The sequence below is a fragment of the Pezoporus flaviventris genome, unplaced genomic scaffold, assembly GCF_033815535.1.
Source record: "Pezoporus flaviventris isolate CSIRO_AGI_PZ_B2104156 unplaced genomic scaffold, CSIRO_AGI_Pfla_v1 ptg000093l, whole genome shotgun sequence".
In the NCBI taxonomy this organism is placed as follows: Eukaryota; Metazoa; Chordata; class Aves; order Psittaciformes; family Psittacidae; genus Pezoporus; species Pezoporus flaviventris.
Window position 1 is genome coordinate 1,205,245 of NW_026892641.1, and position 27,329 is coordinate 1,232,573.

Here is a 27,329-nt window from a genome sequence, read left to right on the forward strand (position 1 = left end):
GGGGGCACTGAGCCCACCCGCTCGGTGCAATAGGAAGAGGGATGGGGATGAGGATAACGATGGGAACGGGGATACCGCCACCATTTTTTGCCGCCCCGCTCCGCCTTCCCGCCCCCTCTATGCAAATGACCCCACCAGCCCCGCGACCCGATTGGCCAAACCCACCCCAAAGGCGCCTCCCCCCTCTCGCGCCAAATATGCAAACGAACCCCCGGCCGCCTACGCTCGCCGGTGTCGTCACCCCCTGGAAGGCTACCATTGGCTCCCGCGCTCGCGAAGCTCCGCCCCCCGCCCATTGCAGGCTGGTGGAGGGGGGAGGAAGAAGGGGAAAGCGCATGAAGGTTCGAGAATACCGGCCGGCCGGCGGGCACGCCCCCTTCCTGCTGCGTCACCGAGGGCGCGGGCTTCCATTGGCGGTAAGGGCAGCGGAATACGCGAGCGGATTGGCTGGAGCTCAGCGAGGGGGCAGTCCCTTCTGGAAGGTTCTCAGCTAGTATTAAAGGCTGCGGGGCGGGCGCGGAACGGTCTCATTGAGCTGCAGCGGTAACGGGGTTGTGTCTCTCCGTGGTGCCTGGGCCTGTGTGTGCCGCGCAGGTAACGGGGCCTGGAGGTGTGGGGAGGGCGGGTAGACCTGCGTAAGGCGTTCCTACAGCGGGGATGGGGCTGGGTTGGGGGTGAGCGCGTTTAAAGCGTTGCTGTGGTCGGGTTTGTCCTTTGCCGTACGGCGCGGCAGCGGTTTTGCAAAGCTTTCTGCGTTACCGGCCCTTTTTTTGCCGTAAATACCGCCCTAGTAGTGGCTTTTTTTCGGTTCTCGGTTCCATGATTTCCTAAAGAAGAGGGGTGGGGGGTTTAGGGAGATAGAGGTGACCCGGCGTCCATGTTCCCTCCCGCGGGGCACGCCCGGGGCTGTGCGGTCGGAAGGAGGGGAGAGATGGGGCTGTGTCAAGGAGCGGGTGAGCATGCTGGGGTTTGTAGTCCGGGAGCTGCGGGAGGGCGGATGGAGGAGGGAGAATGGCTGCAGCACCGCCATGTGTTGGCTGTGGGCTGGCGGAGTGGGGCGGGGGGGGGCGGCGCGGCGGGCCGGTGCCGCAGCGGTGCTGGGGCTGTGCCAGCGCACACGGACCGGCGCGGACGCCATGTAAGATGTCCGCGGGAGGCCGCGTGATCGCGCGGTGCATGATGGGAGTTGTAGTCCTGCGTGATGGGGTTGATCACGTGGTCGCGCTCGGGCAGTATGGCGGCCGGACGCCAAGCGGTGGAGCTATTAAATGCATTTACGTGTGGGATAACAGCACTAAATCGCTTCAGTTTGACTTACTCTAAGCTTTAATTCCCTCTCGCTTTATTATTTCAGACAAAATGTCGAAGGGGCCAGCTGTCGGAATCGATCTTGGCACCACCTACTCCTGTGTTGGTGTATTCCAACATGGGAAGGTGGAAATCATTGCCAACGATCAGGGTAACCGGACCACGCCAAGTTACGTGGCCTTCACAGACACAGAGAGGTTGATCGGCGATGCTGCAAAGAACCAAGTTGCAATGAACCCAACCAATACAGTGTTCGGTAAGGCTGTAGGATTTCTATACTTTACATACAGAAGCTTAATATGGTGATAGTAGATGATCCTTGGTTACAAGAAATACTGAGAGCACAGTTAGAGTGTTCCTGTAGGCAATTAAAATGTCTTCTAATCTGAATAATACAACTGCATTACTAATAGCATTTACTGAAAACATAACTAAAAGTATGTGCCTTCCAGTTAATCTGTTGGTACTGCAGGTTGTTCTTGGCATTCACTAAGTACCTTAGTCTGATTCTTAGGCTGCTCTGTGGTTTATGGTGCAGCACTTGTAGCATTTCTGTGGTGGGTGTGTGATGATGCTGACAAGCTTGTACATACCCAAGAGGGGAAACACGGCAGCTGGGTCTTGACAGGACAGTAACAATTACTGTTCTGGATGAACGTTTTTAATATGGTCAACTGTCCTTTTTCCAGATGCAAAACGGTTGATTGGACGTCGATTTGATGATTCTGTTGTCCAGTCTGATATGAAGCACTGGCCCTTCACTGTGGTGAATGATGCTGGCAGACCAAAAGTGCAGGTGGAATACAAAGGCGAGACAAAGAGCTTCTACCCAGAAGAAATTTCTTCCATGGTTTTAACCAAAATGAAGGAAATTGCAGAAGCCTACCTTGGGAAGGTGAGTTTAGGACATCACTGAAAGGTAATAATTGTGCACGTCTGAGTGGTAAAGCTACATAACTTCTTTGCTTGCTTCTTCTATAGACTGTCACCAATGCTGTAGTGACTGTCCCAGCCTATTTCAACGACTCTCAGCGTCAGGCTACAAAAGATGCTGGAACCATTGCAGGGCTCAATGTCCTGCGAATTATCAATGAGCCAACAGCTGCTGCAATAGCCTATGGTCTGGACAAGAAGGTATCGTAGTAGTGCAATGACTGTTTATGATGTACTAGCAAACTTGCTAAGCTAATGGTAGAAAATGGAATTGCATTGTGAAAATTGATCTCTTTCCAGGTTGGTGCTGAAAGGAATGTTCTCATCTTCGACCTTGGAGGTGGCACCTTTGATGTGTCCATTCTGACTATCGAAGATGGTATCTTCGAGGTGAAATCCACTGCAGGTGACACCCACTTGGGTGGAGAAGACTTTGACAACCGCATGGTGAACCACTTCATTGCCGAGTTCAAGCGCAAGCACAAGAAGGACATCAGTGAGAACAAGCGTGCAGTTCGTCGCCTCCGCACTGCGTGCGAGCGTGCCAAGCGTACTCTGTCCTCTAGCACGCAGGCCAGTATTGAAATAGACTCTCTCTATGAGGGCATTGACTTCTACACATCCATCACCAGAGCTCGCTTTGAAGAGCTGAATGCTGACCTGTTCCGTGGCACCCTGGATCCAGTGGAGAAGGCTCTGCGGGATGCCAAGCTCGACAAGTCCCAGATCCATGACATCGTGCTGGTTGGTGGCTCTACTCGTATCCCAAAGATTCAGAAACTCCTGCAGGATTTCTTCAATGGCAAAGAGCTGAACAAGAGCATCAACCCTGATGAAGCTGTGGCTTACGGTGCAGGTAATGACGAATGATCATGATCTGTGTGCTGAAACTGCTGGATGGTGGTGTTAAGCTCGGTACTACCTGAACTAAAGTATCTCAGCAGTACCGTTGTAGGCCATAGGTCTTCCTGAATTAGGAAGGCTTTTCAAAGCAGAAGCTTACATTGACTTGCAATGATGAATCAGGTTCCAAAGCCATTCGTAGTTTCCACCAGAAGTCTACTAATGATGGCCAAAACCTTCCTTGGATGTCTGAGCGAGCCATGGGCTTAACTGGGGTGGGCAGTGTATGTGTTGCAGGTCTCTTGATGGCTTGTTTTCTCTCCCCCCAGCTGTTCAGGCTGCTATTCTGTCTGGAGACAAGTCTGAGAATGTCCAGGATCTGCTGCTGTTGGATGTGACTCCCCTGTCTCTTGGTATTGAGACGGCTGGAGGTGTCATGACAGTCCTGATTAAACGGAACACCACCATCCCCACCAAGCAGACTCAGACATTCACCACTTATTCAGACAACCAGCCTGGTGTGCTGATCCAGGTAAGCAAGCAACACTGGGGCAAACTGGTAACATGCTCACATAATTATAAGCCTTTGTCAATGCCTCAAGAAGGTAAATTTTGGGCTGGAGGTGTTGTGTTGCAGTTTGTTTGCCAGTAAATAACCTGGTTGCTGTGATGAAAGTGTTTCCAAAGCCATTCGTAGTTTCCACCAGAAGTCGAAAGACTTGTGTTGGTCCAAGTACCTTCCTTGGATGTCTGAGCGACCATGTCACTTCAGGATAAAATTGTCATGAGAACACAGTATCATAATGATGTGTGGTTAAAACTTGCAACTTAATTTGCTGGTTTTTCTTGGTAGGTATATGAGGGAGAACGTGCCATGACTAAGGACAACAACTTGCTGGGCAAGTTTGAGCTGACTGGTATCCCCCCTGCTCCCAGAGGTGTACCTCAGATTGAAGTAACCTTTGATATTGATGCCAATGGCATCCTGAATGTGTCTGCTGTGGATAAGAGCACTGGCAAGGAGAACAAGATCACGATCACAAATGACAAGGGTAAGGATCCATCTGTTTCTGAGGGTGGGAAGCTGCTGTAATCAATCTCTTCCTCGCAGTGGTTGACTGTAAAACTGATCTCAAATGTCTCTGTGTTGTGCAGGCCGGCTGAGCAAGGAAGACATCGAGCGCATGGTTCAGGAAGCAGAGAAATACAAAGCAGAAGATGAGAAACAGCGTGACAAAGTGTCTTCTAAGAACTCCCTGGAGTCTTACGCATTCAATATGAAAGCTACTGTTGAAGATGAGAAGCTCCAGGGCAAGATCTCTGATGAGGACAAGCAGAAAATCCTGGACAAATGCAATGAAATCATCAACTGGCTGGACAAGAACCAGGTATGTTGTATTCCATGTTCGGTCAGTGTTTCCACTGGGCTACCAAGAAAACTTGGGAAGCTGGAGGAGAACTGGTTGCTGTGATGAAAGTGTTTCCAAAGCCATTCGTAGTTTCCACCAGAAGTCGAAAGACTTGTGTTGGTCCAAGTACCTTCCTTGGATGTCTGAGCGACCGCAGCTTGCAAACACACAGCTTTCAATTCCTCCTCATTCACACAGGCACAGCTGTAGCTTTAAAGTCTATACTTGCTTCACTTCAAGTGAGGTCCTGCTGCAAGGGCAGTGTAAGCTCCAGGAGTGATCTGAGGGAGTTGTAAGCAAGAAATGTTCTTGTGCCTAGGTTAGTGGGTCTCTTCAAATATGTAAGCCAGGTAGTGACGTTAACTTTCAGACTGGATCCAAGTAATGTGAGCAACAGATACTGAGCTTTTGTCCTTCTTCTGTAGACCGCTGAGAAGGAGGAGTTTGAGCACCAGCAGAAAGAGCTGGAGAAGGTCTGCAACCCCATCATCACCAAGCTGTACCAGAGTGCAGGAGGAATGCCTGGTGGGATGCCTGGTGGATTCCCTGGTGGTGGAGCTCCTCCATCTGGCGGAGCTTCTTCTGGACCAACCATCGAGGAGGTAGACTAAAGATGCTGGGAGCTGCATTCCACTAGCAGTTAGTATTGGAGGAATCCCCAGGTTGGGGGTTAGCTTGAAGGACCCAAACCTGTAGTCACATCTGGGTTTATTTTGCCAGACTAAAACTCCATAACTGAGCTGCTGTAAAAAATAAAATCTTAAAAGATGTTAAAATTTTCTGGGCATTTTAAATACTTGAACCATGTGCACAGGAGCGGAGATGAAGATCATTGCACTTTACTGTAAACAAGTGGAAATGCAATTCATGTCCTAAAGAATAAAAACTATTTAATGGGCATCACAATGTTTCTCTCCTCACTTTTTGTACATCCTGACCAGTGTGAAAAGAATAAATACACTTAATGGTAAATAAAGAATGTTGGAGGTGCAGCAGCTTTTCAGCCCCTTCCCTCTATCTCAAGGTAGGTAATTGTAACTGCCAGTGCAGAGCTGGTTTTGCTAGATAGCTCCTGCTGTAATGAAAGGTGCTTAGTAGTTTGCAACACGTTTATTCTTTGAAGTACACAGCCACCAACTGCACAGAAACACCTTTCCTGTAATAAAGGACATCACCTAAACAAGCCTGCATTAAATGCATTGGTAACTGCCACCTTTCCAGAGACCTTGCAGAGCTAATTACTCAATCTATAATAACCCACACTGTCCCTAACATTAGGTATAGGGCTACAGACTGGTTAGTCTTTTGGGCCTGGAATCGTTCATCAGCTCGAGGTTTCTCCCCTGAGGGAGGCCAAGTGCAGAGGTGGCCCTTCATTTAATGAAGTCTGCTGGGATGTGGTTTTGGGTAGCCTCGAGGGATAATAAGCAGCTATTCTGTTGCTTATTAGTTACAGTATAATTAGTACATGTATTGTGCTCTATATAATACCAGCACACAGTGGAGTGGCAATTTTCATAGTCCTGAGTCTAGACCATGATACCCAACACAATACATTGCATATTCTGCGTTCCTAGTACATTCTAGATTCAAAACAATCAGCAATTCAGTGTCTGTATTTCAGGTTGAAGTAGTCTGAGCAAATTCTTTCTCAGCACTGATGAATTTAGGGACTTACCATTGTTTTCATTAACAGTGCTTAACCAAAGGGAAGAAATGATTCTCCGGTAGCTTAGTGCTCATCTTACTGTGTCAAAAGTGCATTTTCCCTGGTTGGATGGCTTTAGAGGGCTGCTGAAATGCAGACAGGAGCAGTTGAGAGTATTAAAATGCTTTGTATATCATTTCAGCAAGGAGGGCTGTTTTCACATATGTAGGAGAATGACACTGCAAACTGCAGGAGCTTCTGTGCTGCCGTGCCTTTTACTTTCCAACCTCTTTGCCACAGCATCAGTGCTCCCACTGAAGACTTGTGTACTGGAGTGGCAATGTTCATTAAGTCATGACTGCAGGCCATAAAAATCATCACTGGAATAATAGAACATTTCAGCTGCAAAGGACTTAGATGTGATCATTAAGGGCATTGACAGGTGTGGGCCATCAGCCCCTCTTGAGGAAGCCTGTTCCAGGGTTTGAAATGCTTCCTTGTATCTAGTCTGCCCCTTTCCTGGTGCTGCCCTAAAGCTCTCATCGATCCTGTCACTATATCCTGGAGAAAAGAGATGAACGTTTCCCACGCCCCTGCAGTGGGATATTCCCGTTTTACTGGAGTGTTGTGGCACCTCCAGGTACAGCATCATCAGCACACTTAGAATCCAGCATCCAGGCAAGGATGAAAGCACTATACAGGATAGAGCCCTGAGGAAGGCTGCTGGTGGCTGATGCCCAGCCCTGCTGTTTGACTGGTCCTTCCCTTAGGGCACCGTGTAGTTGCTTTGCTGTCACTGCGTTGCCAGGTGCCTGTTCCGACGATAATGATGGAGCTGTGGAGCCTGCGGTGCTGGCAGTGTTAGGCCACCGGATGGCAGCACCTGATCACCGATTGGCGTAGCTACCTTCTGTTGGTTGCCCCTTTCCAGGAGCATTAAATCCCCTCCAAAATATTTATGGCATTTAACTCCATACATAGCTTGAATTACTTTTTCCTCCCATTTCTTTATTTGTTAGTAAACGAGGAAATTTTGAAAAAGATTTGTAAAGAAAACTTGTGATTTTCTGTTACAAGTTTTCATTAGTTAACACAGATTGGGCAGTAGGTCACCTGATGAGGACCGTTATAAAATGGGCCAGCAGCTGTGTAGCTCTCGTGATTCTCTGCTGTGGGCTGGTAATGCTGCTGCTCTGGGTGCAACAACAGGCAAAGACAGAAATGCAGGTAACATCTATACACCTTTATTCTGTGCACCTCTTGAGGGTCTTGTTTTCTTCCAAAGCAGCAGGATTTTAATGTGATAAGGAGGAACCCTTGCAGGTAACACAGATGCACTGCACAGCCTGTTCATAAGGTAGGGATTAGTTAAAGGTTTTGGTTTAGAAGCTCAGAAGCCTGCTTGGACACTGCTAACTCCTTTTGGGGTGTCTTCACCAAGGAGAATTAGATCTTTTTTCATGTGTTCTGGTGTCTGTTTTCAGAGGTAAAGAGCGCTGTGGCTGTTCAATAGAGCAGGCAAGGAATATGTTACTGGTTTGCCCCTGTAAAAGCTCCTGCTTTGGAGTATTACCAAATTCCTCTGTGTCTTTGTGTGTGAGAGAGATGCAGAATGCATTTAGGTTTTGATAACACAGGCATGGAGGTATGCAGCTTAAGTTTGGGCTTGAAGGAGATTGGTCCTGTGCTCAGTGACTGCTACTGAGGGAGGGCAACCTGTGTGTGCTCTTGGAGTCAGACTCTGTTTCCTACACATGCTGCAGAATGCAAAGGGAAAGAGCTTCGAAGATGCTCTCACAGTTTATTGAAGAATAAAGCATTACTGAGGAACGGTTTGTTGGGGTTAAACATTCATGTTTTGCAAGTAAACCCAGGGTTATAATCCACTATAGCCTTAAGGATCATTAACTAAGCTGTGCTTGCCTTTTCTCCCTTGGAGAAGAGGGAACTCCTTAACCCCCAACAGGTGCAAAGGTGCTGTTAACTCTCCCAAACAATCCTTGGAGACTCACACACACGAATAAAGAGTAAACAGACGTCAGGAAAAGCAAGAGCTGGGTGGTCAGTGCTGGCTATCAACAGCTGGTTGTAAGGCAAGGACATGAATCAGGGCTGTGATTTATAGGGCTTGCTGTAAAAGCCAAATGCGGGTAACCCAGGCGAGCACACAGCCTGCTCACACTGAGCCTCGGTGCTTGTCTCCTCTCTCTGGTCAAGTGCCTGTTTTTTCATCACACGATTGACTTTGTGGCTGCTTTTTTCAGGCTGAAAGACAGGAGCGCTTGCTGGAGGAGGCAGTCAATGCAGAGGTCCTGGGGCCTTGAGAAAGGAAGGATTAATAGGTTTGCTGCCTTTGAGCTGTGCACCCGATAAAGGCTTTCACTAGCAGCAGCAAGGCAGCCAGGCCCTCAACCTCAGATCAGCAATGCCTTCAAGGCTGTTTCCACTAGCTCTAAAGGATAATACAACCTGTGGTAGGGAGATGCACAGGCAGATGTGGTACAGACTGGTTTACGAGCTTTGGCAGAAGATGGGGCAAATCTTTGGCCGTATCTGCCTGTGTTTCATGTATCATGGGGAATTCTTTGCCATTTAGAAGCAGCAACAGCACCTAAGCCTGGTTACATCCAATCACTTCTGGATTGATTAGTAACACTGCTTTTAGTTAGCAGGCAAATAGGTCCTCAGCAGCCCTTTGCTCAGCCCTCCTCATGCTCCTTCTGCTCTTCTTCTACTATCCCACATCATCATCATCATCCCTTTTCTGTTGATGTTTCAGCAATGCCAAATCCTATTGTTGGGAATGATTTCCCACTGGGCGGTAGTTTATTTCTGTCATCAAATCTCTGCTGAAGTCTTTAGACATGAAATATTTAGCCCGATACCAGCAAACCGCACATAGTGTTAACGTGTCACAAGCTGCCTGGAGACAGCATTAGGCTGTAATTTGAAAGTGAGTGAAGTGATAATGCCATGCCCACCGCTTTTGTGAGCGTGCATTAATGCATCTTTTGCCAGGGCTGCTCATTGACAGCAAATCGACTCCCGCTAATAGTATACAGGAGGGTGGCAAAATTGGGGGTGATGCAGAAAATAAAGCATATTGACCAGCCAACTGCAGCGCCTCAGTAGCCTTTAATCTATTATTGCCCTTGATGGGGATGTTTTAATGCAACTTTACTGTCAATTGCATTTATAGTCCCGCACTCTGCCTGCTGGGGAGCACTGTGAAAATGGCAGAACTTGGATCATGCTGTTGCTTAGAGCTCATAGTTATTGATTATGGCCGGGCTCAGGAGTCTGGGTTATAATTGTTTCATTAAACCATTTAATGGTTATCAAATATGAACCCTTGTACCATTCCATTTAGGAAATGTAGCAAGCTTTAAGTTTGATTGCTAATCCATGTTGATCTTATTTTCCTTAAATTGGCCGATGCTCCCAAGTGGTCGCTGCTCCCGTGCCTAAGCTCTCTTGTGTATTGATCCCGGGAGAGCCGCTCTCTCGTGGCACAAGTAGATGGGTTTGTATGTGAGTGAATCTGCCTTAACGGGTCATCCCAAATGGTAACTGGGTGCCTGGTTCCCTTTCTGAGCTGTTTTTGCTATGGTGGAGTCACTCCCAGACTGCCATGGTGGAGAAGGCACTCAGTTTATAGCTGACCTTTTGTGCCTCAGTTTCCCATTTGATCAGTTTGGGGTTTAGGGATTAAAAGAACCAGTTACTATGACCAAAATCCTCCCCTTATTCAAAGTCAGGCTGTTAATGCCTGTAAAGGAGGCAAGAAATTCCTCTTCCAAAGTGTTCTTGATGGGTTTTTAAGAGAATGAGAATAATCACGTTGTTTTTTCTCACACAGCCACAGTATGACTGCATCCCACTTGGTCCCAAATGTTTGAGGCACGCTTAAAAGCATGATAGGCAAAACACAGTCTGTTGCTGCATCTTCTGACACAGAGCATTTGCCTCTCTTCCCTGGGTATGTTATCCTCGACATGGCAGCTTAGAGCATCTTGTGTTACAGGATAGCGCAGGGGCATGGTAGAAATGAGGTGGGCTTTGAGGGGGGGTTGCTCTTGGCTCCTGAGCCTTTAGAGGTGCAAGGGCTGTTCCTGGCTGTTCCTAAATTCCTCTTCATGTCACCTTTCCTCCTTGCGAGCAGCAGATGAAGTCAGGGTTCAAGACCCATAGGAACCAAATGAACTGCGGGACTCTCATCAGCTGCCCCAGGACCCCCTCCTGCCCTTTCTCACACCCTGGTGCCTTTCAAACATCACCCAGACCTCACGATTGATATGTGGATAAAACCGGATGAACCCCAGCCTAGGGAGGGAGGGGGAGGAAGTATCTCGGCATGCATTTGTATTCCGGCTCCATTGAAAGCCTCTAGTCATTGGCACCTTTTCATTAAAACCCTGGATGCCCTGGAAAAGCTATATCTTAATTTGAACAAACTGATTCCTTTCGTCCATGGGCAGGCGATGGAGTTTCTGCAGAGTCCGTTATCAGTATTCTGTGCTGCCTTCTGGCAGCTGCTCATTTTATGTTGCCTCAACCTGTGCTGACCTCATTTTCTAGCACAGAGCAGAGAAGGATTTGGTAAAAATTAGTTATATTAGTAGCTCCCGATACAGCCAGTTTATTTGTGATATGACAAATATTTCAGCCATTAGGATCTTTCCATCTCTTAGCAGCTTAAATGCACTCACTTATATTCCAAATCACTGCTTAATTTAAAAGCCTATTTGTCTAGATTGTTGCAGGCATGAAAAAAACTGCAGAACACTTACCCTTTCAAATAGGCCTGTAGCACAACTGGAGTTGTGCCTGTGATTGGATCTCTCGCTCCATAACTTTACACTCAGCAAAGCCACAGACTAATCACTTAGTGCACGGCAGAAGCACATCAATTCCACGGAGGAAGAGCGGGCGCGATGCTGAGGATGCGGAGGCTGGATTGCTGCATCCTCCCCTCCGTGCAGTGATTCACTGGCTGTGCCTCAGTTTCCCCACAGACGGCATTGCTGGCTTTTTGGAGCTGCTCCATCACCCGTCGGTTTGGGAATACTGTGTGTGTTAGTACCAGAAAATCACTGCAGGGGTAGGGAAGGGCAGGAGGGGTACAAAGCTACCCTGATAGTTGGTCAAGCAGGCAGCAGATAGGGGTTGGTTCAATGCTTACAGGAGCTTTCATGTTTCCTGTGACCTGAACACATAGACTCATGGCAATGCCTAATGTCTTCAACCTTGCTGGCCTCTTAATCCTACAGTTCAGGGAAGGATGGAGCCACAAGAGAGATGCTGGGATGCTCCATCCCTACTGTTGTGCCTCCTTGAACTCCTCCTCGTATCCAACCAGGCCATTTCTGTGGCCTTTTTCCACCCCCAGGAGGCCTGAATGTTTCTTTTAGAGACTGGCATGTTTTGATGGGTTGGAGATGAAACTCCAGGGTTGCTTTAAGGAGCACACACTGGCTCTTGCAGTAAGATCCCAGGAGCTGCTGAAACTCCTGCAGTGTGAAGGGGGCCAGGTCTGCTGGGCAGGCTGGGCTGCCCTTGCTCTCTCCCTCTGTGCATTCCTCTGGGGAATGCTCTTCTGCTGGAGCTCTAATGGACACGTTTCAATTCATGGGTAGTAGTTGTTTAATGCTAGCAAAAGGGAGCACTGTCAAAGACTTAGCGTCCCTTGTCGAAGGGATGAGCTCTGGTTTAAGTGGTAGCGAAGAATCTACAGGTAGGTTCTGTGATGCATTTGCTGCCTTTTCTGCCAGCCCTGTTTTAACCTCTTGGCAGGTCTGCAAACCTCCCTCCCCTTCCAGGAGCTCCTCATCTGCCCCTGGATCTCATCTAGCCTCGTTGGGATTAGATGCAGTAGACATTTCCCTTTGCCCCTTAGGTGATGATGGGTCTATTTGCAAGGAAGAAGGGATCCACATGTTAACCCAGCTAATATCTGCCTCCAGGGCTCCACACAGGGAACAGCTTCCACGCCTGTTATTCCTTCTTCTGGTTTTCCATAGCCTCCTCCCAAGTAGGTAGCTGTTGTTTCTGGATCACACCTTGCAGCTTTGCAGGGCAAACAGTGCTAGATTTGATGGAGTACAGAGCAATGAAAGCAAAGGAATTCACCAGCTCTAAAAGGCAACTGCTGAAAGTGTCGTTCGCTTTGGAGGGAAGGATTTTTGCTTGTGGTGTTAGTCCCTTGGGCTCACAGGCATTGCCTGCTGCTGGTAGTTTCGTACAGCGTCCTTCATGGTAATTCTGCATAGCATCCTTCATGGTAATTCTGCATAGCATCCTTTATGGTAATTCTGCATAGCATCCTTTATGGTTGTGAAGAAGTAAGAAAAGGAATTTAAAAGTAAGATGTTGCTCACATGTAATCTCTGGTTTTGACTGTGTGAGCTGGGATGTCTGACATCTCTAAAGGTAAGCTCTCTCAAAATGTCTACTTTAACAGAATGTTATGGCAGAGGACTCTGACTAAGAATAATTACCCCAAGGTAACTGGGTCTTGATAAACTCTCCTGCATCCTTCACAAGTAAGGAGTTATGATGGAGACATATTTAATTGCTTGTCGAGGCCAGAGGGAACTGTAATTCCTTGCTTAGTTTCACTATTCAACTTGCAAGACTCTAGGAGTTCCAATGCTGATGGAAGTGTATCGATTTTCCTCTATATTGAATGCTTCCAAAAAGAAAACCTCAACAAAAAGACCCAACCCACCTCCTGGGATGCAAGTCCCATGGTTCCAATTAAAATCACCTGTTAACTTAAAAAGGTCTCTTTTTAAAAAGGGTTTAAAAGATTTTCATTTAATTGATTCCATGTAAAATGCCCTTTACAATTACCACTATAAACTACTTGTTTCCCACTGAGTAAGACCCAATTTGAGATGTTTATCAAGACTTTGCACTCTTTCCACACTCCATACTGAGTTCTTAAATTCCTTATTGACAGCTTGCATCTGTCAGCAATGGATATTTTTAGTTTGTTGCAAGAAAGCTTTTAAAAGGCTGTAATGGCTTGATTTTGTCTCTGTGGTCTCAAGCGATAAATCAGCTCTGAATGGCCTCATAAGTGTGGGCAGCACTGGGTGCCCTTTATTTCAGAGCAGTAAAATGATGTGATTTAACACATTTCTTCTTTCCTTCCTCTGAGTATTCCCATAAAGGCAGTGTTGTTTGGTGCAAAGATCACATCCCCTCCTTTTCCTTCTCTTTTTTGTGTGTGTCTTACTATAAACTTCATGTTTCAAGGCCAGGTTGGATGGAGTCTTGGGTGGCATGGTTTAGTGTGAGGTGTCCCTGCCTATAGCAGGGGGGTTAGAACTAGATGATCTTAAGGTCCTTTCCAACCCTGCCTGTTCTATGATTCTTCACAACTGATAAACAGTGTGGCACTGATTTGGTTCTGCTGAAGCTTTGATTGTGGGGCTTATGTAGAACTTCATCCTTAAAAGGCTGACAACCCCCCTCCCCCAATTTGAGGCAAGCATGCTTTTATTAGGAGACAACAGTTTGTTATTGGAACACTGGTGATCTGAGATTAAACTCTGGCTCCTCTCTGCCCTCCAGAAAGACCCTGTTAGTGCTGCTCAGCAGTAATGCCACGATTTCTCTTCAATAAAAGACACTTAGATTCACCTCGCATGCTTAAACCCAGCCCATCTCTCTGACCCAGGTTTACTGCTAATCAAACAGCCTCATAAATTACCCCAATTACAGTTTCACAGACACAGAGTTTGTTTCCACGCTTGCAATCAAAACTCTATCTGGAGCAGTGGAGAGATGTTAGCTTACAGCCCCTGCCACAGACATCCTAATTACAAAGCACAACAGGTTAAAGTGGCCAGCACAAAGGTGATAAATAGAGGTGTAATTATGGGTTATTGTAGGAACTTAATTAGGATAGCTGCAATTAGCCTATTTTTCCCGATCTTCGTTTAGCAGCTAACAAAATCAAATGGAAAATATTCTAATTTGAAAGGCCTTCTCCACATAGAGTTACTAGAAGAGACTTAATTACTCATTGATAACTATGAGGTGGAGGAGAAATCACTTCTTTTGTGCCAGTAGTAATAAAAGCAAGGCTGCTAGCCAAAAAAAAACCATATCCAGCAGGTTTAACCCTGGAATTTAGGTTTCAATCCATGTACAAAGCCGGGAGTCACCTTCACTTTAGTGAAGCTTAAGCTGGAAAACAGCATCTAAACTTCCAGGGAAAGGTCTTGTTTCTCTTTTCAGAGCCTGGGGAAGGCTGAGCACCACTGAGGAGAGCATGGGGTCTTGGTGCTTTCCTGCCCAGCAGGTATCTCCATCTGCTTGGCGTTCAGAGGCAGCTTAGGGAGCATCTGAATAGGTTTAAACACCAGGGACTGAAGACACCAGGGTCTTACCAAGGAAAAGGGCAAGTTTTAAGAGGCATGTTTCTAGATGGATGTTTAGCAATAAAGGGGCATGGAGAAGAGCAGTTTTTAGTTCAGGTGCTCAGGCTCTAATTCATCTTTCTTCTGTTTGTATTGCAATATCTGTGCCCTCAGAGCCTCCTTAAAGCTCTGGAAGTGCCCTGGAGCTGGTGGTAGGCTGGTGTGGTAATGGCAGCACCAAAAGCCCACTTGTGTGGGATATCCAGCCTTCTGGACAAGGAAAAACTGCCAGGATGCTTAGTTTCCTTCAGGTTAAATAAAATACCCAACTCCCTGATCCCTGCTGGTGTGGTGGGAGCAGGCACAGCCCACACTGAACATAGTGGGTTTTGGGGTGTTTAAAGAGCCCCCTCCTGCTAACATCCCTGTGGATTAGGTTGCTCATTTACTGGGCTTGAAAACATTTCCCTGTTCACAAGCTAAACAGATGAGACTCTAAGATTCCTCTCTTTCTTGTTCATTTAGGGGTGAAAAATTGCCAGCAAGAATTCAATTAGCATCATATCTGCTTAACCCGGGCTGCGCTGAGCGCCTTCCTATACCCATACTTCCACTGCATCGTCTTCACAATAGCAGCATCTGCTTTATTATGAGCTGCCTAATTGATTCTGACATGCTCAGTTATTATATGTTAACAATGTCCTCCAGGGTGAATAGTTAGAGGGGAAGGGAGGGGCACTCACAAAGATGTTTTTCTTCTGTTTCTTGGGCCTCCTTTCAGCATTAAACGCTGCGGCTGACCTATTGCATTGCCTTATTCACAGAAAGGTCCCTAACTTCTGGACCTAACTTGCAAATGCTGGTGGCAAATTTCCCTCTGGAAGCTTGGTTTTCCTTTTCCATTAGCTTTAAATGGTGTGGAACGGGCTGACAGGTATGAAAATTAAAGCCACCTTTATCATTTTTCCTCACAGTGTATGTGGCAGGAAAAGGCAGTCTCCAGCTCAGCAAAGGCAGTTAGAAACCCCAGGCACCATCTGAAGCTCTCAAAGCACTCTATACAACATTCAAAGCTATCACTGCTTTGGAGAGGGTATGAGGCCAGCAGTTATTGCTATTCTGTGGGAATTGTAAACATATCCCGAGTTTTCCTTCTGCGAAAATAGGAGTTGCTGTGTGCTGAGGAATGAAACTTATGATTAGGATGGCATTGCTGATAGAGAGCATCTAAACATCGTGGTGATTATGGGAGCAGGAATTGGAGAGGAGTTCAGACCCATGCCTTTCCAGGTGGGAAGTTAGGGAGCAGGGAGATGGATGAGGAGAGCTCTTGAGCTGGCTGCCGGTCCTACTTAGTACAAAGCTATTTGCAAGGCAGTGTTGTTACCCTAATCCTTGCCAGTCTTATAATGTGGTTTGATTTACACTTGCGCTCTAACTTCTGTCTTCATTTATAACTGCTGCAGAGGCACCCTTGTAAATCATGTTAGACCCCTCCAGCCTTCAGAGGGCTCAGACCAAAGCTTATGCAGGGTTGGTTGCTCCAATGCCTAAGCCAGAAATGATGCTGAAGCCCAATGTTCATGAAGCTGCCTTGTTTGAGCACCTCCTTGTCCCCTGGGGATGTGACAACTGTCTACCCTCATGGGATGAAGATAGCAAGCTGCCACCATCCTCTTCAGCCTGTTCACTGCTAGGTAAGATCCATTAGTGGCTTTTAAAAGGTGCTAATTCTCTCCCACAGTTTAGGGTGGGAAGTGAAAGAAATGGAACTGGGCTTTGCTGCAGCCCTGCAGGATGTGCTAGAAGTGACTCTTGACTCTTGTTTGTTTCTCCATTGAGCAGGGAGCTGTGTTTGAATCCACTGCTCATTACAGGCACTGCCAATTGATGCTGCATATTGACCAGGCCCTTCACATCACGGCGATGGGAAGTGGCTTGAATTTTGTCAGAGTAACTTATTAGGGAGCATTAATAAGACTTGTTACCCTAATTGAAACAAATACTTCAATAAAAATCAAGGCTTCAGACATTAATGGATGTGCGTGTGGGAGAGGGAAGAGCACACGAGTAACCGGGCTTCCTGTCCTTTTAGGATTGGATAGCAATAACCCTACCACGATGACAGCTAAATTAGAGAAGATGGCTTTCCATAATTTCTCCAAACAATCACTTAATGGGAGCGGTATAATTCCGTGAAATAGGTGAATGGAGCACTGATCCATTTTATGGAACCATCAATAAACTAAACCTTGCCTGCTTTTAAGATTAAACTGAAAAAAAAAGGGTAAAAAAAAAAAGAGGGGGGAAAAAAGCCTACGAGCAGGGAAGGGAGAAAAAAAAAAAGAGTATTTATCTTTACACATAAAATTTGTGTGCTAGTAAAGTGCAGGCAGTGACAGGAATTTCAATTATTTAATCAAAAAGAAAATGAAAGTGGCTTTAAGTGTTGTGATTTGAGCCAGTGAAATCTAATGTGGGCTCACATTGAATATGAGGAAAATGGGAAGAAAATTAAAGCTGCTCCTACTTAAATCATGTGGTTACAAATGGTAAATTAGTTTCTCGATGTTTTCATTTAAGTGTTTAAGTGGAAGGTTTTATTCTTAATGTAGTGTTGTGACTCAGAATAAAAACCTTATCTGTCTCTATAGCTTTTTTTCTTCCCCCCTCCGTGCTGCTGCCTTAGAAGGCAAAAGGGGAAAAAGCTGCAGCAATATTAGACTGCTTTTGTTAAAATTGGGAGGCAATATGCTTTCACCACAAGCTCATTAAGGTAATAGATGAATAATGTCTATTAAAAATGCACTAGGCTAAATGAATTTAATGTGTGTTGGGAAGGAAATTGCATTTGCCCGAGGATGCAAACTGGAAAATTCTCCTTTTTGCACTTACTTGGAGACTCGAGGACTGATCTCGGTTGGAAATGCACAGCCGAGCCCACACGCAAGCGTGCGCACACGCGTCTCCTGTTGGGACCCTGTGAGAAAGATGCACAAGGTTATGATATTCTAAGGCATGATATGTTGTTTCTCGTAATTGTGCTGCTGTTTTCCTCCGTTCAAGCTTATGGCTCTTGACCTGTTGGACTTGTAGGTTTAATTTTCCATCTGTAATAACAAACAGCAAGTTAATTTGCAACGATGGCTGTAGGCTGTTGAATGCCAAGTCTTGATTCCCTCTCCCTAAAGTCAAAAGAAAACTAAAGCACGTTTTGGCATTGAACAAATCCTTTCTTTGCATTGGTGAGCCTAGTGATTCCATTGCGCTGATCATTTCTAACATCAGCTTTGGAAAGCAGATAATATATTTATGAACTAGGAAGCTCCACAACTCCTTATTAAGGTATTATCTAAAAGGAAGCTAAACCCAGAGCAAAATAGAATCAAACTTGTATGCCCCATAAGTAAAGAATCAGTCTGTGCAGTTTTCCATCATGCTTCTCCTAAAAGAAATGCCAGACTTTGTATGTAGTGATTTGTCTACTGGGGGGTGTGGGGAGGGGGAGCTGGTCCTTGGAAAACTCGACATACAGAAGTCTTTTTCTTATCCAGAATGCATTTATCCCGTATAGAAAACTCTTTAGCATGCACGCAAGATGCAAAACTGATGCCATAGTCCAGTTATGTCTGTCAGGAAGTTGCTGCTCCTCTTAGACGCACTGATAGACTCTAACAGTTAATTAAAGATGATCCTATAGTGCTGTCCTGTTGCTTGAATAGGCCCTGGCCATACATCCCCCGTCCCCCTGAGGAACCTCGCTTTCTCCAGTAACTGAAGAGGGAGCCTGTTAGCTGTGTTAGGTGCCAACACTTTGACAGCAGGGAATGGCTGGAAGGGGATCCCTGCTTTCTTTCAGCATGAAAAACCGTGGTCAGCTTTTCAGCTGCAGTTCTCTCCCCAGCTACTGCACCCTCCTGTGAGCTAACTCCTGTGCTTTTGCCACACCAGACCCTAAAGAAGCGATGGGGATTTGGGGGAGCGAGGGGTCAGTGTGGATCCTCCAGCCTCACACTGCAATAATGAAGTCCCTGCCTTCTGTTCAGTCACTTACTTGTGAAACGTTTTGGGAAAGCGCATGTTTGGAACTGCTGATCGTCCAGCCAGTGTGACTGAAAAGGGCTGCTCTGCTGCAACCTTACCATGGTAAGGGGAAAGAGGAGAGTTAGAAAGGGATGTGCAAGCCTCAGGGTCTTTTAGCACGAAATCATATTAAAATGGGATATCAGAAAGAGTGAGGAATAGCTGGACTGAACCAAATATTGCAGAACTAACTAAATTGAGTTTATCCTTTGAGGTTGCTCAGAGAAGCTGTGGCTGCCCCATCCCTGGCAGTGTTCAAGGCCAGGCTGGACCAACCTGCCCTAGTGGAAGGTGTCCCTGCCCATGGCAGGGGGTTGGAACTGGATGAGCTTTAAGGTCCCTTCCAACCCAAACCATTTTAGGATTCTATGATCATCCAAATATTAACTTACTAATTTATTATGAGGCATCTGCCTGAATTACTTGTTTCAGGTGACCAAGCACACTTTAACATTTCCATTTAAAAATAACATTGACAAACGTGACAAAGTATTTTTAACATTGGACTATATTCTCTTACATCAGATCGCCATTTGAATACCATTTCCAAATGTAATTTCCACTTTTAAGGCATTATTTGAAGATGCATTTGTGAGATGTTGACTGGATTCTATCCGTTTTCCCCCAGACCTGTCATCCACTTCTGGAGTGCTTAAAATAAAGTGCACAGATACAGAGTAAGCTGAAACAGTCAAGAAGCTATATAATATAAAAATGCTTCGAGTAAAGTGTGTTACTCAGATCTTTCTAAAGTACATTTCTCCCTTTATTCTGAAGGCCACAGCACAGACAACTCTGACTAATGCAAGTAATGGAACCAATCTCTTCCTTTGATCATCAAAAAGGTTATCTTTTAGTAAACTAGGTCCAACTAGTTTTGCAATCATGTTTGGAGCAAACATGAAAGGAAAAGGTTTAATTATCTTTCACTAAAGAATGATTCCTCTTCTTTTAACAAAATAATCAGCTAAGACAGCATCACTTTGTGACCGTCACTGTGCATGTGACACGCATGGAGTGAGAGATGAGTGTACACATTTGTGTACACCTTCAATCTCAGTGCAAGAGGATATAACAGTTTGCGTGTAAGGCAGGATGTTGAGACTTGTTCTGAGCGGTTTATAAAGCTACTCCAGTAGAAATTGACCTTTTAATTAAGGGCTGAATGATATTTACAACAGCTTAGTGTAGAGTTTGTAAATAATCACAGATCTTCAGTCATAATATACAGATGAATAGAGAAGCTTGGTAGAGATAGGAGGAAAGTGGCTCATTCACCTGATTTCTAAGCATTTATTTCTTACGTACATATTGTGATGTTCCAAATATAATATAAAGAGTTAGAAGACTGGTACTGTTATTGCACAGGCTCCCTGGGTTCAATGTCTTCTCTAAATTCAATACAGTAGTTACTGGCTGAAACTCTGATTTAGGTGATTCAGAGGGTGAGACTGGGTGTCATAGCAGCTTCCCCTGACCTTGGAATGCATCGTTTGTGTGGTTTTTACTTTTAAGGCCTCCAAATGAGACACTTTAAAGCCGGGAAGTAAAGAGAGGGATTGAAAAGCAGCAAAGTATTTGTGTCATTTAGATATGTATGAGCCATTGGCTTTTGTATAAGTTACTTCTGTTTTCTGCCAATACTATATTCAGAGTATTCCTCTAAGTAGAAAAGGCATATGGGGTTTTCAAGAGGAACGTGGAGCTACAGAAAGAGTATGAGAAATAATCAAAGGAAAAAGACAACGGTAGGAAAACAATGGGACTAAAATAAAGGTTGAATGGATGAGACAGGGGGATTATCCTGCCCCGAAGGTTAAAAACAAGGATGTACAAGGTTCATATGTCACGAAATTAGGGAAACAAGGGAGGTTCTGAGTCATTAAAGCAAAGAAGTGAATCAAACTGTCGAGTTGTGCAGATGATTGTAACACAGCTGGAATGAAAGGAAGCAAATAAGCATTAAAGTGCAGAAGGCAGCAGCAAAGCAGTGGCTACGGCAGCAAGAATGGATTTTTCTGAGAGCAAAGGATTAGCGGAGATCCCAAAGTACAGATGGTCTTGGGTGAAATAATCACCTTCGCCTCGAGGGAGTAAGCAAGGCCCATGGGCTGGTCGCACGATGAGGAGGAATTGATATGTAACCAAATGAAGAGAAGAGTAATTGAAAGCTGGTCCCAGGGAAACTTCTAAGCCTCCCTCCCCATTTCTGACTCACTGAAAAGGAAGCGAGCAGGAATAATCTCGCTGTGGTCTGGAGCAGCACAGATAACCCTGCTGAAGTTGGAAACGTATATTAGGTAACTAAAAAGATCCGAGGTCTTAAAAGAGTCGCTGTTTTAGGGGAAGCCTTTAGACCAAACCTATAGACATTAACACAGTCATTGTCTTTTTGCAAGCACCCTGCCTTCAGACATTCTCAGGATTATCAGATAACGAGGCAAAATTTCAGTACAGAGATAACATTCTGGGTTTAGGAATGCACTCTCTGAGCCCATGCATAGATAGCTGGGTTCGGGAGCCCTGTGAGGGATCTACAGTCTAAGCTCTTACTCTTTAGATATTGTTTTGCCGGTCATTGATGCCATATGTGGTTTTATCCCTGGCATTCTTGCTGTTATTGGTAATGATACAAGCCTCAAAATACTTTCCTGTGTCAATCACTTCTTAATGTGGTTCCCTTGCATCAGCAACACTCCCGTCTCCCCCTGTGCTTTTTACCTAGAACTGTAGCCCTGAAATTACAGTGATGTTTGTGGTAGATTCAGTGACTCTGTCAGAATAACACAGACCCAGCTTTTAACCACTGTCTTGGGGTACAACCAACAGGCTGATTGCTTCTCTGTTTCACATTCTGACTTCATCTCAGCTACACGTGATGGAGAATGCCAGTCCATAGGCTACCTTTCGTGGCAGCAAAAGCCAAGGGGTGGCAGAGTTATGAGCCTTGGAAGACCTGGATGGATCTTCTGGTGCTGCCATCAACCCTGGTTAGGAGGTAAACTCCTCTTTGACACTCTTTCTCCTCCCACCTTCTCTCAGCCCATCCTGAAACAGCCTACCAGGTGCTGTAATAGGCAGCCCATCCACTGAGTCTTCCTTGAAGTTGAGCTGGTGGCAAGGCATGCTTGCGAACACTGAAACGCCAGTAAAGGCTTCTAGTGCAGACCTCAGTCCCAAAGGGGCTTCCCACCACTGCCTTGATGTTATGTCAGTTAAGCTGGGGGTATAGAATCTGTCATCATGAACCCAGCATCCCTGCTCCCAGGAGCCATGATTTTCCATGAGGAGTTTGCAGGGTGCTGGGAGACCTGTGGAGAAATGGGAGATGTGGGCAAAGAAAGTTAGGAAGGGGCTGCAGTGAAAGACAGGAGTGTTTTTAGCTCTGGGCAAAGGCACCCTGTTCCTTCAGGATGGGAAGTGGTTTTGCCTGAAGCATCACGCATGGAACACTCTCCATTAAGCCATGCTTTGTGTTCAAAAGACCTCTCTCTATGTTATGTGTGTGGCTACTCCAACTGAGCTCTTCAGACCTCTTTCCTGCAGCCAGGCTCCCATTTTGATCATATTGAGGCTGTCTGGTTTTAATTTAACCCTTCCTTTTTGAGTGGATTCGTCTTGAAAGGCATGAAAAGGCTGGGCTCCCAAGCTACCTTACCTCTTCAAGAGCCACGGGAAGGTAAGTGCATGTATTTTTAAACCGCACCAAATTTATCCTTAATGCAACATGCTGAAATAAAGCCTTTAACATCAACAGAGCTGCACCAACCTTTTAAATGACCCCCTCGGTTTTAAGTCAAATAAATTTCTGGTTTCCTAGGCAAAATTCTCCTGTAATAGCTTCAAATGATCTTAAGTGTGCAAGTAATGACAACCAGTGGTTATGTAAGCAAAGCACACGTGTATTATTAAATCGTTAAAGGGGGTGCGTGTCTATACATACAGGGGGGTTATGTGTGCCTCTGTTATGCTACCAGCGAAGTGTATAAAGCTCTTTTAGCCATTAGAAATAGTGTGTATTATTGAAGGGACAACAAGCTAACTCCATTGTTGTGTGGCTACCTGGCTTCACAGACACGTGCCCCTGCAGGAGCCCTGTTCGGGGTTCCAGGCTGAGACGTTATGCAGTCCCACAATGTGTTGGAGGGAGGACGCGAGAGCGCAGCATCAATGGGTAATTCGGCTGCCCCCTCCATGGGAAGGGAAACACACGGTGAGTAAAGCAGCCAAACCTGCTGCTTCTCCCTGCCTTGCACTGAGCCCAGTCCATCCTGTTCTCCCACCCTTAGCTCATCTTCTACCCAGGTTTGGGGAAGTTTCTGCCAAATCTGGGTAAAAGCGGTGGCACTGCCTCAAAGGGGGACCCTGCTCCGTTGAAAGGAGGCTACAAAGGTTTTATTTGAAGACCTGACTCACCCGTGTGTTTGGCAGCAAATGGAACTGTTACATAGAAGTACCTATGTGTGCATGTGTTTGGCAGCCAGTAAAAAGGGCTAATCCTGGGGATGGATGCAGCCAGGGTTGAGAGCGTTTTAGGGTCTCGGGGTGGGATCCATACTGCTGGATCCCCATCACTACGCTTTTATGGCAGAAAAGACCAAAAAGGGGAAAGAGAGGTGAGAGGTTTGTTGGGCAAAGATGCTAACAATGCCTGCGGATGGTGGGAAGCACCCGGCACCCGCTTCCTGTCACAAAGTCGTGAAACGTGAAGTTGAAATAGTCCCTGGGTGTGAGGACTGCAGTGGGAGCCCCTCTGGATGTGGCTGTCAGCAGGTAAACGCTTGCCTGAGTCCTAAAGCCCAATCTGGCTGAAGTAATATGTCTTTAATCTTTCAGATCTCCTTTAAATACATACATACACACACCCCAGTGATGAGTAAAGCCTCAGACCCCCCCCCCCCCCGGAGAGGCAATCCCAGCTGATGAAATGGCCAGTCAAGCAGCTTACATGCCCCGGGCCGCTCTCCCTCCGTTAACAAGGTGGGCATTAGACCCATTTCATCACTGTTAATTCATTTGCTTTACTCATTTGCTCCTCAGAGAAAGTTGTTAGCCTGTTGTATTTTTAACACCACCCCACCCCCGTCCCGGGCCAAATTCCCGGCTGATGCTGCAATGGGCGTTTTGGGAGGGGATCCTGCAACAGGTTTGTTATTGGGTTTTAACTTTAGGGGGGTTTCCTGGAGAAAAATAGGGAATTTTGTGGCAACACAAGGGGAGGCAGCAAGCCCCGTCCCTCCCGGAGCGCTCCTGCCTCTGTGGCACCCGCTGATGTTTAGATATATACATATATATGTGTATATCCACGCGTGGAAGCGAAGCGGCTGTAACACGCACTGCCTTTATATAAAGGCTCCCGTGGCTTCTCCCGGTGAGGCATCGGGCACCGCTGGAAAAGCCGAGTTCCGCCTTCATTAAAGCCGGAGGATTGCCATTTCTATTCTTTTGAAGGTTTCCCCCCATCTATTTGCCATTTACCAGCTCATCCATATGGAAGACATGGCTTACACTTCCCTGAGAACTGTACTTTTAGGACTAATTGATTCTGGTAATTAATTTGTTCTACCTGCTGGATCAGATGGAAATGCTGTCCATGTGCCCAAGGATTAGCACTTGCCTTTCTAACATCTTTCTTAATTATCTAATAGCATGGGTTGCGCGAATTCTGCCTCTATTAGAACACTTTTACTATTAACGGTAGTGATTGGAATTGTGATGGCAACTCGATTTCAACAAATTAGAGCTTAAAATCGGGAGATGAAGGAGAAGCGCCTTCTTTTAATTTCCCTGAGTTTAACATCAATAATTAGAGCAATTTTCTCGGCTATGATGTGGCGTATCACCCTCATTTTAGCAAATTGACTCCGGGGAAATGAATGTTACAGATTACGGGGGGGGGAATAGAAGACAAACAGAAAAGGAGAGTTAGCACAACACTGAGTGGGGAATGGACGGGAACAAAACCCCAGCGGGGTTATAACTTGAGCGGAAGGGACAAACTGCAAGGGACAAGTTAGGAGCGGAGCGTGGGGGGCAGCTCAGCAAAGCGCAGTGATTTATCCCCCCCCCCCCCAAGTTTTTGCCTTTACAAAAGCAAGAGGATAAAACACTTGTGTTTGGGAAAAAGCTCCGACTCCACCGCTCGCACCGGGGCTGAGAGTGGGTTGCGCTGCGCTGCGGGGCTGAGGTGCGGTGCGCCGGGGGCAGACTGCGCGTCCCCCCCTCCCCGAACCCCAAGCGGCTCCGCGTCCCCTGCGCGGTTTGGGTGGCCCGGAGGGCCCGTTCCCCCCGCCCGGCCGATGGCGATTGGTTCGCCGGAGACCCCCCTTTCTCCCGCGCCTCAAAGGCGCGCATCTCCCCGCACAGCCCGAGCCCGCCCGCATCGCATCCCCCGGCTCTTCCCTTCATTTCTGGCTGGGGGGGCATATTTATTTTTAATTGTTATTATCGCTATTTATTTTTTCTCCCTTTTTAAAAAAATATAATTTATTCATTGTTATAATTATTTCTATTTATCACCCCCGGCCCCGCGGCTTCCTCGCCCCCTGCATCCCTCTTTCTCAGCGCGCCTCGCTCCCTTCCCTGCTGCCCAAGGGGACCACAACCGAAATGAACCTCAACTTCACCTCGCCAGTGCACCCCGTCTCCGCGCCTAGGCCCACATCCTTCTTCATCGAGGACATCCTGCTGCACAAGCCCAAGCCCTTGCGGGAGGTGGCTCCCGAGCACTTCCCCGGCTCCTTGGCCTCTCGCGTCCCCCTCTTGGACTATGGGTACCCCCTGATGCCAACCCCGACCCTCCTGGCGCCTCACCCGCACCCTGCTCTGCACAAGCCGGAGCATCACCATCACCCCTATTTCCTCACCACCTCGGGTAAGTGCAGCCCTTCGCGGGAAGGAACCTGCGGAGTTTGTGGCCAGGCGGACCCGGGTGGGGAAAAGAGGCCACAGCCCCGGACGGGACAAGCCCCTCCGGGCATCTTTCTGCATCCTTCACCTGGATCCGGGCTGCGGTTTCCCGCTTCGTTATCAGGGAAAGGAGCGCACGGAGCTGCAGGTTGCCATCCATCCAATTGCCCGATATCTCGAGGGTCTCCTTCTCTTTCCATTTATATTCCATTTATTACTTTTAATTACTTTTATTTTCTGACCGATAACATCTCTTTTTCCTTGCGTTATCCCTCCAGACAGTGCCCGGGCTTTGATTTTTCCACCTCCAGCAGCACCGCTAGGGCTGCTCTGGCTCCGCATCCAGGGGCCGGGAGAGAGGCTCCTCCTGCCCGGCTGGAACCCGGGGCTTTGCCATCCTTCCCCGGGCTCTGAAGGGAAAGAAGGAAGGAAGGAAACAAATCCTCCTCCAAAGTTCCTCACCGGGCATCCCAAGTGAGATGGGAAGTTGCGCAGCCGTGGAGCCGGGAGGATCGTTTTCCTCCCAGCCTTTTCCAGCGCTGTCCTCGGTTTTCCTACTTTCTTTTCGTTGTGGTTCGATTGCCAGGAGAGTGAAGGTTTTTCTGTCCGGGCTGACCGCTCCGGCTCTGCTTAAGAGAGCACTGCTCAGGCTGCCTTTGCGTTGCTTGGGAAGGGTTCAGCAGGGGCGAAAAGCTTTGTTTTTAGAGCAAGAAAATCCCCTAAATCGATAAAACGACCTTAAAAACGATGTAAACGAAAAAGTCATTAAAAGCTAAGGGAGGCAGGGGGAGAGCCCAGCTCCGGGAGCTGCAGCCCACCCGGGTCTCGGCCGTGTGTCCCTCCAGGAATGCCGGTGCCAGCCCTCTTCCAGCCCCACGCTCACGCCGAGCTGCCCGGGAAGCATTGCCGCCGCCGCAAAGCCCGCACCGTTTTCTCCGACTCGCAGCTCTCCGGCTTGGAGAAGAGGTTTGAGATCCAGCGGTACCTCTCCACGCCCGAGCGGGTGGAGCTGGCCACGGCGCTCAGCCTCTCCGAGACCCAGGTACCGGGCGGAGAGACCGGTGTCTGCCCCATTCCCGTATCCCATGTGGCATCCTCACCTTTTCCTTCTCGTTTCTCTTTACCGTTATTATTTTCCCCCTCCTGATGCTCTCCCCAGGTGAAAACGTGGTTCCAGAACCGGCGGATGAAGCACAAAAAACAGCTGCGGAAAACCCAGGAGGATCCCAAGCACCCCGGAAGCGAGGAGAACCGGGAGCAGAGCTCCCCCGAACCCGAGCTGCCAGAGGCGGCCGGCACCGACCCTCGCAAGGGCCCTCCAGGCCCATTCCTGCTCCAGGACCCCGAGGATGAGGTGGACATCCTGGAGGAGGGGGACCTCTGCGCCGGTCCCCATCGCCTCTAGTTGCGCAGGGGCCCGGGGCGGCTTTGGCCCGGCCCGGCAAACTGCCCCTATCTCCCAGCCCTGAGCAGTGCCAGAGGGGAGGGGATCACGTTTTGGGGAGGAGGTGGTGATGCGGGAGGAGGCAGTGATGCTCCGCGGTACCGTCGGCTGCCCCTCGGTATCAGCCCTAGAAGTCTAGTGAGGCAGAGCGGAATAAGGCGAGTTCCCTTTTAAGTTTCCCCTTTTCCCTACGAAATATGGGACTTCTCTCCGTTCCCCCAACTTTCCTCGGTTTTGAAATAAATGTGCACCCGTGGCAGCGTGTTGTGGTTACTGGGAGCGGCGGGCAGGTCGGGTTTATCCCGGATTTATCCCGGGCAGAGCTTCCAGGACACGCACATCCTCCAAAAAAAAAAAACAAACAACCCCAAGGAAAACAATTA

General features: G+C 47.4%; 2 protein-coding genes and 3 non-coding genes across 8 annotated transcripts; all 5 read left to right on the plus strand.

Moving 5' to 3' along the window:
• The first annotated feature begins 427 nt into the window (after positions 1–427).
• HSPA8 (heat shock protein family A (Hsp70) member 8) lies at positions 428–5,399 on the plus strand. The gene is made up of 9 exons (XM_061476036.1): positions 428–594; positions 1,355–1,564; positions 1,998–2,203; positions 2,290–2,442; positions 2,542–3,097; positions 3,414–3,616; positions 3,938–4,136; positions 4,240–4,472; positions 4,919–5,399. Exons 2-9 carry the CDS (start codon positions 1,360–1,362, stop codon positions 5,102–5,104), a joined length of 1,941 nt encoding a protein of 646 aa, XP_061332020.1. The 5' UTR covers positions 428–594; positions 1,355–1,359; the 3' UTR covers positions 5,105–5,399.
• On the plus strand, positions 3,251–3,341 carry LOC133281071 (small nucleolar RNA SNORD14). Its single transcript, XR_009747371.1, has one exon. It is a non-coding gene; the product is annotated as a small nucleolar RNA SNORD14 (small nucleolar RNA).
• Positions 3,746–3,842, plus strand: LOC133281069 (small nucleolar RNA SNORD14). Its single transcript, XR_009747369.1, has one exon. It is a non-coding gene; the product is annotated as a small nucleolar RNA SNORD14 (small nucleolar RNA).
• LOC133281070 (small nucleolar RNA SNORD14) lies at positions 4,548–4,644 on the plus strand. Its single transcript, XR_009747370.1, has one exon. It is a non-coding gene; the product is annotated as a small nucleolar RNA SNORD14 (small nucleolar RNA).
• A 15,992-nt stretch (positions 5,400–21,391) lies between the features above and the next one.
• On the plus strand, positions 21,392–27,071 carry BSX (brain specific homeobox). Of its 4 annotated transcripts, none has more exons than XM_061476111.1 (5): positions 21,392–21,591; positions 22,125–22,272; positions 25,158–25,467; positions 26,348–26,544; positions 26,662–27,071. In XM_061476111.1, the coding sequence occupies exons 3-5, from the start codon at positions 25,203–25,205 to the stop codon at positions 26,905–26,907; spliced, it is 708 nt and encodes a 235-aa protein (XP_061332095.1). In that variant the 5' UTR covers positions 21,392–21,591; positions 22,125–22,272; positions 25,158–25,202; the 3' UTR covers positions 26,908–27,071. The 4 variants fall into 4 exon arrangements, with proteins under 4 accessions (XP_061332095.1, XP_061332092.1, XP_061332093.1 ...); XM_061476108.1 differs by having other exon boundaries at positions 22,140–22,272; XM_061476109.1 differs by having other exon boundaries at positions 22,202–22,272.
• Positions 27,072–27,329: the final 258 nt, after the last annotated feature.